This window comes from Myotis brandtii, unplaced genomic scaffold (genome assembly GCF_000412655.1).
Source record: "Myotis brandtii unplaced genomic scaffold, ASM41265v1 scaffold8, whole genome shotgun sequence".
In the NCBI taxonomy this organism is placed as follows: Eukaryota; Metazoa; Chordata; class Mammalia; order Chiroptera; family Vespertilionidae; genus Myotis; species Myotis brandtii.
The window spans coordinates 7,825,375-7,837,722 of record NW_005371219.1 but is presented as its reverse complement, the minus strand read 5'-3'; the positions used below and the strand labels follow the sequence as shown (position 1 = coordinate 7,837,722).

The following is a 12,348-nucleotide window of genomic DNA, read 5'->3' as shown; positions in this document are numbered from 1 at the left end:
TCTCTCTCTCTCTCTCTCTCTCTCTCTCTCTCTCTCTCTCTGCCTCTCTGCTCATCCTGTGACATTTTTTAGAGCCCAGGCACCACTATGTGGTCACTTAATTGGCATTGGGGAAGGCACAGATTTCCTGATCCAACCCAGATGTGGTGCCCCCTCCAGCTGGACTGTCAGTGTCTCAGATCTTGAGATAATTCCTTGTGAAATGTAATCATGATTTACAGTTTCTAATATGATTTGCATTTCCCCTCAAAGTTACCTTTTAGTTTGCTGATTTGCTGCAGGGCAGAATAGCATAGAGGTCAAGTGCAAAGACTATGGATCTATTTGACACTGGGCAGGTAACTTAAGACGCCTGAACCCCACTTTCTTCACGTGGAAAATGGGGACAATTTGGGAACCTCCTCATTGCATTGTTACAGAAATTAAAGGTGGGCCTGCTGCACCCGACATACATGACGAATGGTCGCTTCACTTCTCTGCAAGCTGCCTCTCCAGGCAGCATCCATCGTGATGTGCTGTATCATACAGCCTGATACACCTCAGACATGATGACCTGTTTGTTTTTTAATCAAGGGAAGAAATTGCTATTTATTGAGTGTTATGCTGGGCACTGGGCTCTGAGCTTTGCCTGCATCATGTCTTGTAACTCACACAAAACCCTGAAGGCAAATGATCTGATCTCTGCTTTGCTGGTGAGGCTTAGAAAGAATGAGAAACTGGCCCCTGGTCACCCGATGCCTTGGCCCCCAATGCTGTGGACATTTTATTTTATACTAGAGGCCCGATGCACGAAATTCGTGCAAGGGGCTTGGCCCTTGCAGCCCTCACAGCCCCGGCTTCGTCTGGAAGGTCATCCGAACAGTCATTCTGCTGTTTGGTCTAATTAGCATATTAGCTCTTTATTTTATAGGATAGGACAGAAAATCCCTGCAAGCCTCCTTGTTGTAAAACTTCCCATTAAATGTTTTCAAGATCTTTATTCGTTACCTAGCTATAGTTTTCTATTTATTCTGCTTTAGAGAGGGATAAGTTTAAGTAAAAATAACTCAAAACTGTCTGCCTTACTGACAATAATTTCAACATTTACAAAGCTTAAGATTTTATGAAGTATCCCAATCAGAATTTTACCTGATCTTATTGGAGTTTCATTTGGGGTGATTTGATTAGAAGACATGTAGTTCTAAATAGTGTTAGTCGAGCTTTGGGGACAAAATGTAATTTAATTCTAGAGTTTACTATTCTTAGTGACAAATAGCAAAGGCTTTTGACGATGCTCCAGTTATAACTCTTTTCGGTGCTCTTTCCCCTGCTCTGGGTTTCTTTTGCAGGTTCAAAAGCTGACCTGCAAGAAAAGGATACAGAAATGGAAGTAGACGATGTCTTTTGGAATACCAGGATAGTGCCAATTTTGCACAAATTAGAGAAAGGTAATAAAAAAGTATTTTTTTTTTGTTTTAAATCAGAAATATCTGTGGTTATATATATGTCCCCGTTGCCCTGATGTTTTTAGTATGCTTTGACTATCATTTCCATGAACTCATTAAAAAACAAATGAAGTCATCTACCTGTTTACCCAGGACTATATGTAAACCTAATTTTTAATGAGGAAAATTGTACTTTAAGTGCAGCAAGAGAGTCTACTTGTAAAATCCCCCTTGGAATATATATTTATTTTCACCTCCTCTGTCCACAGGGATGCTGGTTTGAGCTCTTTAGGGTGGCAGTTAAGCAAGAAAGTGAAAGATTGAAACAGATAGCAGGTCTCTGAAACTTGACTAAGTCTCATAGACTGGCGTCCTGGGCAGCTGTGCCCCTGGTTTTCTAGATCCAGATGCAGATGTCCTACTCTCTCTAGTTAGAGCACACCTGTCAGGGTGCCTCTCAGAGCAGGAAGTGTTGTGGGGTGTGCACTCTGGAGTGGCCAGCAGTGAAGGCCCACGATCAACAGGCCTCTGCAGATGTGACCTGTGGGGAGCTTGCCAGTCAGGGGGATGGCCCCCACCTTCTTCCTCTCTCCGCTGCTCGGGGAGTCCATTTCTGAGGTTGAAACAGGCTCCCGTGGAGCTGCAGCCATGGCCCGAGGCTGAGCTCAGTGCCTGGCACAACAGCACACAGTTGTGGGATGAGTGCAATTGTGGGATGAGTGTCCCTGAGATGAGCAAAACAGCATGGCAGCCACAGGAAGAGGCCCAGGGGAAGTGGGGAAGTGAGTCCTCCCCAGCAGCCATGCTGAACAGGGAAGCCCTGCAGACTCACTCCCTAACAGGCCGCATGAGCTCGGCTCCCTGTAGGTTCTTGGCCGTGCTCAGGTTGACGTGGGAGGCCTGCACATCGGGGGACTCACCTGATCTCGGTGCAGGTGCTCCTCACCTGCCAGGTGAGGGGTGAGTGAGACCAGGTCCTCACCCAAGTCCACTGCCGCTCAAATCCCTGAGAATAAGAATGTTCTGATGTGGTCCCTCTAGAGTTCCTCATCTTCACCCTCTTGTTGGTAGGCCCGGTTAACTTCAGCCCTTACTTGAGGAGATGCGGGCCTAGGCTAGTGAGGGAGCACTTAGTCGGGTAGGAGTTTAACAAGCAAGCTTACGGGGAGGCACCCAGCGGGAGAGGGGCTGGCGGTGCAGGGGCCTCTCTTGGAGGAAGACTTCAGCCTGAAGGATCCCAGGAGGTTCTGAGGGCTCTACCCCATGGGCCCCCGCAGGAGCTAACAGGGCCTTGGGATTTGAAATGTGGACGAACCTCCCTTCTCAGAAGGATTAGACGCTTAAGTAGGATGTGTCTTCCACAGACAACTTTAACAGCAAAAGGGGCAGGCTGGATTACTTGATCCTTTGAGATTCTTTTTCTTTTTTTTTCTTCTTTTTTTTTTTGACATAATTTTAGACTTATAGAAAAGTTGCAAGCACAGTACAAAGAAATCCTGTATGCTCTTCCCCCAGATTCCCCAGATATTAACATTTTACCACATTTGCTTCATCATTCTCTCTCTCTCTTCCTCCCTCTTGCTCTTTTTCTCTGACACGCCCCCTCCCGCCCCCCGCTACACACACACACATACACATTGCTTTTCCTTTTTTAAACCCTTTGAGAACAAGTTGCTGACATGTCCCGTATCCCTAAGTACTCTGGTATATACTTTTAGAAACAAGGGCCTTCTGTGATATACCTGGAAATTACCATGCAGCACTACACAAACCTCATTCAGATTTTTGCCAGTTATCCTAATAATTTTCTTTATAGGAAAAGAAAATTGCGATCACAAGTTCCAATTATTTGTCACATCTCCTTCATGATCTTGGCATGTTTGAGGAGTCCAGTCTAATTGTTTATGGACTGCCCCACAAATTGGGTTTGTCTGGTAGTTTCTCACAATTAGATCCAGGTTAGGCATTTGGGGCAGGTCTATGGGATGGGTGGTGCTATGTCCTCAGTGCATCCTATTAGGAGGCATGTGATGCTGACTTGGCCCATTGCTGGTGAGGTGAACTCCGACCACTTGAGGAAGTTGGTGTCTGCCGACTTTAACAGCAAAAGGGGCAGAGCTGGGTTACTTGATCCTTTGAGATTCTTTTTCTTTTTTTACTTTTTATTTTGACATAATTTTAGGCTTATAGAGAAGTTGCAAGCATAGTACCAAGAAATCCTGTATGCTCTCCCCCCAGGTCCCCCAGATACTATGTAAGCCTTTCAAGAAGTGAGTCTGCACGACTTATAGTTTTTCTACTGTAAAATCACTGTCTCCCCTCTTGTAATTAATAAGTATCTTATGGGGGGAGGGGTACTTTGAGACGATGTTGTTTTATATCAGTCATCAAACTTTCACTCCCTAGCTTTAGCCCCTTGAAAATCTTGATAGCTCTTAGATTCAAGTTGTGTTTTGAGGCTCTGTGGCATGGATAACAAGCCAACTGGTATCAAGTGTTCATTTGATCAATCGTTTTAAAACTTGGCCCTTGAGCCTTATTTTTTAATTTTAAGCTGAAACAGATGCCCTTGAGTAGAACCCACCAGGCTGAAGGCGTGGTGGAGGGGGGCATTAGGAGAATGCCTTGAAGTCTGGACCCACTGGCCTCGGGTTTGAAGAGACTGCCAGTTACAGAAGAAGAAAACAACGAGACAAAAGTGTTTTTCACAATAGAGCTCAGGTCTTTCCCTGCATTTAAAGTTAGTCTAAGTCATTTCCCATCAATTCATTTATTGAAATGCATAACTGAAAGGCATTGAAGGTTCCTTCGCTATTGAGGTTTTAAATTTTTTCTTAGATGTTATTGTTGAAAAGAGCTAAAAATGGCCTGAGTCATTTCCTTCTGCAGGCGCACACTTCCTCTATGTGGGCTTTTAAGAGCACATTATGGTATTTATTTAAGATTGGTTTCCTAGTTTTAAATTTTGTGATGGAATCTATCAGAGATAATATTTTTCAACGGAATACTGTGGACCTTGGATTCTTGTATTTCTCCTCACATTCCGTGTCTGCTTTTCTCCCTTACATGCCTGTTAGTGTGGCTGCCACTTTAAGAAATGGCTTTCCTCAGACTGCTAATTACAAAATGAAGTGTTCTAGTCTCCCTGCTTCCTAACAAAAGTCTCTTTTCATATTCTCCCCTTTTCTAATAACCACCTGCAAATCATGGTGAGTGTGGGGACATTTTGAGATGTTGTTTCATTTGAGCCTCTGTTCTCACTAGTGAGCATTATTCTCACAAAAAAAAATATCAATCATTGTTTTTAACAACAGATATATTAGAAAATGAATATGTATTAGACTATGTTACAGGCTGTCGGTACAGTATTCTCACTGCACCATGCACGATTGATACAAACGTGTGAGACAGGATTCCTACTCACTTAGCATGACGTCTGTTGGAGGGCACTGGACATATCACACAACATCATATACAGAGCTGTGGAAATAATAGTACAAGATAGCATTTGTTGTATGTGGATTAGCGCACCTTTTCTGGATGAGCCAGAACGTCAACAGAGCCTTGAAGAGCCAGACTCAGTAGGAACAAGGAGAAGAACATTCTAGGCCAGTAGACTGCGCCCCTAAGGGTTAGCGATGGGGATGTAAATGGTCTGCTTCCATGAGCCCACACAGAGCCCTGGCTGAGGGGGAGGCCTTTAGAACGAAGGAGACCAACCGAAGTGGGTACCATTCCACTCGTTAACATGCTCTCCTAAAGACTGTGTGTGCTCGACAAGCTCACTGACTGGTTAGTAAACAAGTCGACATGGTAAGAGATGCAGCAATGCGATGAAAAGAAATCAGGTAGATGAAAGTGCTAAGAGAGGGGAAAGGCCTCGTTGAGGCATTTGAAGATGTCCGGGGAGATAATTATGGGGTTTTCACTTAGACTGTCTGTGCTGGACACACTTGAAAACTTGACCCTAATTAGTCAGCGCTGCCTGCCTCTCTTTGCCCTGACAGAGGAAGACACTGAACTGCTTTGTGCGGCTTGCACACAACTCCATCGCACTTTAGAGGAAGAAAACATGCTCGGAAAGAAATTCAGGAGGAGGAGTCATCTCCTGAAGACCCTGTATAAACTAGTTGATGTTGGCTCAGACCCGCTCAGCCTTAAACTGGCAAAACTTATTCTGGCAGTAAGTTTGTCTTCCCTCTGGTCTCGTAGACGGTAGCATATGAAAGTGTTGTTTAATGCTCTGCTGGTAAATACCACCAAATTGGTTAGCAATGCCGTGTGTTCATTTAGGATGTTGAAAGAAGTTCAGGTAAATAAACCGATATCCCAGAATTTGACTAGGATGTACTAAGGAACTAAGGCTGAGGACCCAGAAAATGTTCCAATGAACTCTAACATGTGGACTGTGGCTGGGTTAGGAAACGGGACAAGAGGCAAACACATTCAAGACAGTTGCTCTGATAACCTGACTGGAGCTCAGTATCGACGCGCAGGCGGTGGTTTCTGCCCTGCAGTTTCTGCTGGGCGCTCCACTTGCCAGGGCATTTAATCAATAACTTAAGATGACTTGGGCCCGGGGCACAAGGGCCAGCTGCTGTGTGAGCCAGCGTGAAGCAGAGAAACAGCTGCATGCGGTCGTGGGAAGGTGATCACAGATGGCTCCTGAGAGGTGTTGGAAGAAAGGGCCAGACACCACATAAAAGCGTAAAAATTCTGTCTCAAACAAAGTGATATCATTGTATGAGGGGACCACCTTGTTGTCATAGCCATAAACAGTTGGAACCAAAAGATAAGGCACAAGTATTATAGAACGTTCTGAGAGAGCCGCTAAAACAAACGAAGCTTTGTCTACCCAGTTTCATAAAAGTAAGATCTATTAGGGTAACAGCCCATAACTTATACCATTTAAAATCTTAAAGCACACAGCGAGAGTAAGCGCTGGCATACTTACTGACAGTGAGGAAGCGTGTCCACCGTTTCTTATTGTGATGTCTTTCATGCAGCAAAATATTCTGACTGTATGTCCAGTGTAGTTTTTTGGAGCAGCTACAGTTTTATTTAAGCTGTCATCCCAAACTGTTCACCCTCCCTGTAAAAACTGAGCTGCTCTGATGAACTGGCCCCTCTGATGAACTCTGAGTCCACGAGGTCAGGAAGGACCTTCAAGGCCATCGGGTCCAACGTCCCCTCTGCCTCCTGACTCTCCTGTCATGTCCCAGGCAAGACGTTGTTTTGCTTAGGTCTCGGTGATGGGGCCTAATTTTAAATTTTAAAAAGACCACATAAAAAGCTGTTGAAAAGAGTCGGCCTAAAACTAAAGATATATAGGACTGAGAAGGTTCTAATGACTTCTTTCTGCCTACCTTTATTTTATCTATCAGTTTAATGCAACAATTGAGGCATTTTAAATTATTTATAGTTAAAAAAATTCAGTGAGCATAATGTTAGTTGTTCTGATTTCTTGCATTCTTTGGTGAAGTGGGGGTTTGTCAGACCATGTTAATTTTCGTCTTTGTGTCGAAAAATCTTACGAAAATATATCAGTCTATATTAAGATTTTTTTTTTAGAGCATAAACATTATACAGTGTGAATGTAATTATATTCAGCAGGAGGAAAAACCTAGCGCCCTATAAAAGGGGAAAAACGGAAAAGAAATACCAGTATGTCAACAGTGATTATATACAGTGGTAGTATTATGAGTGATTTTTAGGCTTCTCTTTAATTTTCCAAATTTGCTTTAAATAGAAACGACTACTATTTTTAACATAAGAAAAATACCCCATTAAAGGAACCAAGTCCGTGCCAGGGACTCTTGACACTGGAAATATGAGTGAATAACATAGCCCCTGGCCTCGGGGCTGGCACTGTAGCAGGAGAGACAGACGGTAAACACACCAAGTGCCAGAGGGGGCTGGTGGGCACTGTGGGAAGAAATAAGCCGGAGTTCAGGAAATGGGCAGCGTTGGGGCGGGGAGTGCTGTTGCGTGTAAGGTAGTGTATATTCCTTGCATGTAATTTAATGTTTTGTTATCTTTTCATGTCTCAAAGTCATAATTTTGCAGTTATCAAAAGAGAAGGTGTAGGAATATGCTTTGACTATAAATTGACCTTATGGCAGACTTGGAACTTGTGGGTTATTTGTTGTTTTCTTTAATGAAAACTCTGACACTGTTTTTTGTTTCTTTGTTTCACTTTGCCACTTTTCACTAAAATTATATGACTTGGCTGGTAGGGTGAGGTTAGTTGTATTCAAGAGGCTTTATTACATATACAACACATGCTACCTACCACCATAAAAAGAATAATACATCATGATTTTGACCTCAGAGTCTCGCAATATAGTAGAACATTGTTGACAGATTAAAATGTATTCCCAAATATTAAGACATGCTACCTACCACCATAAAAAGAATAATACATCATATTTTTAAAAATATTTTAATGTTTTTATTCATTTTAGAGAGAGGGGAAGGGAGAAGGAGAGAGAGAGAAACATCAATCGGCTGCCTCCTGCACACACCACACACACACCGTGCCCCTCCGCCCCCCACCCCGGGGATCAAGCCTCAACCTGGGCATGTGCCCTGACCAGGAATCTTACAGGCAACCTCTGGGTGCACAGACCAATGCTCAACCAACACCAGCCGGGCTAGATTTCTGTTACAAGATCTGTCGATAGTTTCTGAGGCTTACTCAACAGGGCTTCTCAGACTGGAATGTGCACATGACCCCCTGGGGAGCTTGTTAAAATGCAGATTCTGATGCAGTCCTGCCGGGTGGGCCTGGGATTCTGCCTTTCTAATACACGACCAGGCGATGCCAAGCTGAGTTGACATGACCTGTCTGAGGAGCAAGCAGACTCCTCAGTTGCAAAATGGGAATGACAGCAGCTGATATGCAGCATGGCTCTGAGATCGCAGGTAAAGGGCCCAGAGCAGGGAGCAGGAAGAAGGGTAACACTCCCTCCCTCCGCCCCTCCAGATGGGGCTGACCGAATTCATCACAGTGTCTCCTATAGCAAACACCGCAGGGCCAGGGACACACTAGGAGCTCAATAATATTTATGGGCCAGACACAGAACAAATCTAAAACTATGTATGACAAATTCCATTATCTTTTTTAAAACTAACTGAAAACTCTTTAATAAATGATATTTAAAGATAATTCAAAATATATTTTTTAAGAATAAAATAATGACCCATATGCCATCCTTTTCACACAGATACATTTATTTGTTCAGATGACCCCATTCCTACAAACATATTTTACAGTCTTGCAATGAGGGTACACCATATTTCCATCTTATAATAACTTATAGATGTCTTTCTTTTTAAACATAGTGTTCACAGTTATACTTTTTATGGCTGCTTAATATGAGTAGTATTGATGTTCCACAATTTATTAAATTTTCCCCTAATATTGGGATTTTTTTTAATATTGGACATTTAGGATTTTTCTTTTTAATTTCTACTATTTTAGATAAACACACAGCAAATTTAGTTAGTCCTCCTATACTGTGTTTTTAAAAAATGTATATTTCCTTATTGCCCCTGTGTTACTTAAATACTTTTGTGTGATTTGGAAGGTAATTTTAAACTTTGAACTTTATGTGTCATTATCTCAAAGCATTCCAGAAATAGCTCTTAAAAATAAATACATATATTATCTAATGAGAGAATGACTTTTTAATTTTATTTTACACAAATGATAAAGAGAATCATACTTCCCCTTCTTTTCTTTCACCTCCACTGTGCTTTCTAAGGTAGTTTAATCTGAAATCTGTGTCCATCTTCCTTTACTTTTGTGTTTTAAAGCAATTAGTCAACTTAGTTAAATTTATCAACATCATGCCCCCTTTTTCCCTCATATATTCTTTAAAGAGTAGCTAGTAATCTCACATATAAGCATGAGACCTTATGAAGTAAAAATAAATGCTTATTATTAAAATGCGCTTACTCTAAATATTGTTCATATTAGATGGTTGGCAAATATGTGGCCAGAACTTTTAAAAGTTGATTTCTTTAGAACTTTACTTTGTATTCAAAATACTTTTGCTGAGCCCCAGCCGGTTTGACTCAGTGGATAGAGCGTCAGCCTGCAGACCAAAGGGTCCAGGGTTTGATTCTGGTCAAGGGGTACTACCTCGGTTGCAGGCTCCCCTGGTGTGGGGCCCTGGTCAGGGCACTTGCAGGAGGCAACCAATCGATGTGTTTCTCGCACGTCGATATCTCTCTCTGTCTTTCCCTCTCTCTTCCACTCTCGCTAAAATCAATGGAAAAATCCTAGGGTGAGGATTAAAAAAAAACACACAAACAAACAACTCTTGCTCAACCTTTAAAATTAGATTTGTGTTAAAAAACGAATGACGTCTTTATTTCCGTCCATTATAGAAATGTGTTCTCTTTCTCTGCAGCTTAAAGTGAGTAGAAAGAATCTTCTCAATGTCTGCAAACTTATATTTAAAATTAGCAGGAGTGAGAAGAATGATTCTCTGATTCAAAGTGACAGCATTCTGGGTGAGTATCACTCAGTGCTACCATTGACCAAATGTTGCACTTGAGAGCAAAGTTACAATTGGCGATAGCTAGAGTATTTTATTCTCTAGTATTATCAGAAGTTATGTGATACCTATTTTTACTCTGTTCTTTCCTATGTTTTCCACATTCCATTTAATATATCCTTTGGAGCTTAGAAGGATTGCCTACTATTTTTTTAATGCTTGTGTACCATTATGTGACTTTGCAAAATGTTCACTATTTAAAAATTCATTTCCTGGTCTTGGATTTACTATTTTAAAAAACCACCACATTTCATATAGTATTGACATAACTAACATTTCAGCCTTTTGATGTAGTAGGAATGACTAAAACTTGGAAGACATCTGTAACTATTATAGAAATTTGACATCAAAGTGTCTCAAATGTGTTTCAAATATGTAGATAGAGAATTTTACTCTATCTAGTTAATACGGTCTAATTCTTGACGTGCCCTTAAATAATTAAGATGCTTTAATAGCTACCTAAATAGAAGTCTTTTATGAAATAGTATTGCTGATCTAAAAGAAGGCAGCATGGAAAATACTTTGAGTCCTCTTTTTGCAACAGAGGATAAATGGTCTTCATCTATTTTTTATCCCAGCAAACAGGGACAAGCCCAGTACTGGAAGAGATGTCAGTGAATCAGCTCATTGAGAATTGTAGACTAAAAACAAAGAAAGATTCTGACAAATGATCACATTAATATTAATAAAACGTGAGATAGGCATGATTAGCCTTATCAGGCTTACTTAGATCACTCCTAAAACCTAGTATTGTATGTTTTTGGATGGATGTTCTTAAGTTGTCTTGGGAAAGGGTGGGTGTTATATTTGAAGCATTCCTTTCTATGGTGATTGAGAATTTTTTTTTAAAAGATCCTATCTTGATTGATTTCCCATTCATACAACAACTGGTATATTTTAAATGGTTTGTTGAAATGTAACTCTTAAATTGCTTTAATAATAAGTTAATAGCTCAAAATGTTTGCAACCAAAAACAAGGCTAGTTAGTAAGTGTTAGTAAGAGGCAAGGAATGGCATTCAAAGAACACTGTCTTATTTATATACTAGTGGCCCAGTGCACGGATTTATGCACACTGAAAGGAAATTAATTAAAAGGTGGTGGGTGGGGCAGGACTGGGCGAGATGGCCAGACATGCCCTGGAGCCAACCTCCTGCGGTCCCTCCCTGGCCGGCGCACCTGGGGCAGCGCCATGGCTTGAAGGGCATCTGCAGAGTGAGTGGGGTCCCTTCGGCAGATGGGGTCCCTCAGCCTGGCCGGCAGGGATCTGGCCAAAACCAGCTCTATGACATTCCCCAAGGGGTCCCGGAGTGCAAGAGGGCACTCTGCAAAGTTGTTGTTGCTCTGCAGCTCCTTCATTGAGCATCTGCCCCCTGGTGGTCGATGCGCATCATACCTACTGGCCAGTCGGATGGTCGGTTGGTTAGACAGTCGCTTAGCCATATATATATATGTGTGTGTGTGTGTGTGTGTGTGTGTATTCCCTTCCTTCTGTTTTTACTATTATGAAGATTTAGCTAAAGGTAGACTTTCCTCTTTATACCTATCAATAACCCATAACAAACATTCGACTGTAGGTTCTGACTAACATTCTACAAATTGTCTTTGATGTTCACAAACAAACACTTTACTGTGTCTCTCTCCAGCTGTTATAATCATACATTTGTAATAATCCATCTTTTTGACAGAATCATTATTGGAGGTCCTGAGAAGTGAAGACCTGCAAACTAACACTGAAGCTCTTTTATACTGTATGGGGACTATCAAATTCGTTTCTGGAAATCCAGGATTTCGTAATGAAATGATCAGCAAAGGTGCTGTGGAAATACTGATGAATTTGATAGAGCAAATAAATGAGAATGCCAATAAATGTGGTACCTGTTTGCCCAATTCAGGCCACTTGTTAGTCCAAGTAAGTATTTTACTTGAAAAGGTAAGATGTGTTAAATTAGTTTTCATGTTACCTAGTAACAGTTACATGCCAGGTGAATGTGTTAATAGGTGGACTGTTGCCTACAGCTAGGCGGGAGTGCCTGGCCTTGAGGATCAAGGGCAGCAGTCACTGCCCCACCTCCTCCCTGTGTGTGCCCATTTCCCCTGGAAAAGCTATTCCAAGGCTTTTCATGGAGCAGCTGTCCACACAGCTTGCAGACAAATTTTCCACTACCCTGCAGAGAAAGAAGGCCTGGAACCATGAAAAAGCAGTGCCTCTCTGCAAAACAATTGCATGTTATAATCAGAATTATAATTATACTAGATGCCCGGTACACAAAAATTTGTGCACTTGTTGGGGGGGGGGCGGTACCTCAGCCCGACCTGTGCCCTCTCACAGTCTGGGACCCCTTGGGGGCAGCCCGGGAGC

The 12,348-nt window shown here is 42.0% G+C and overlaps 1 protein-coding gene across 1 annotated transcript in view; it reads left to right on the top strand.

The window, feature by feature from the left end:
* The window catches only part of ARMC2 (armadillo repeat containing 2), a 94,753-nt gene that overhangs the window by 39,863 nt on the left and 42,542 nt on the right, over positions 1–12,348 (top strand). The window contains exons 7-10 of the mRNA XM_014531275.1: positions 1,329–1,427; positions 5,432–5,607; positions 9,842–9,944; positions 11,675–11,898. Coding sequence (XP_014386761.1) covers positions 1,329–1,427; positions 5,432–5,607; positions 9,842–9,944; positions 11,675–11,898 — 602 coding nt within the window. The remainder of the gene's footprint in view (positions 1–1,328; positions 1,428–5,431; positions 5,608–9,841; positions 9,945–11,674; positions 11,899–12,348) is intronic.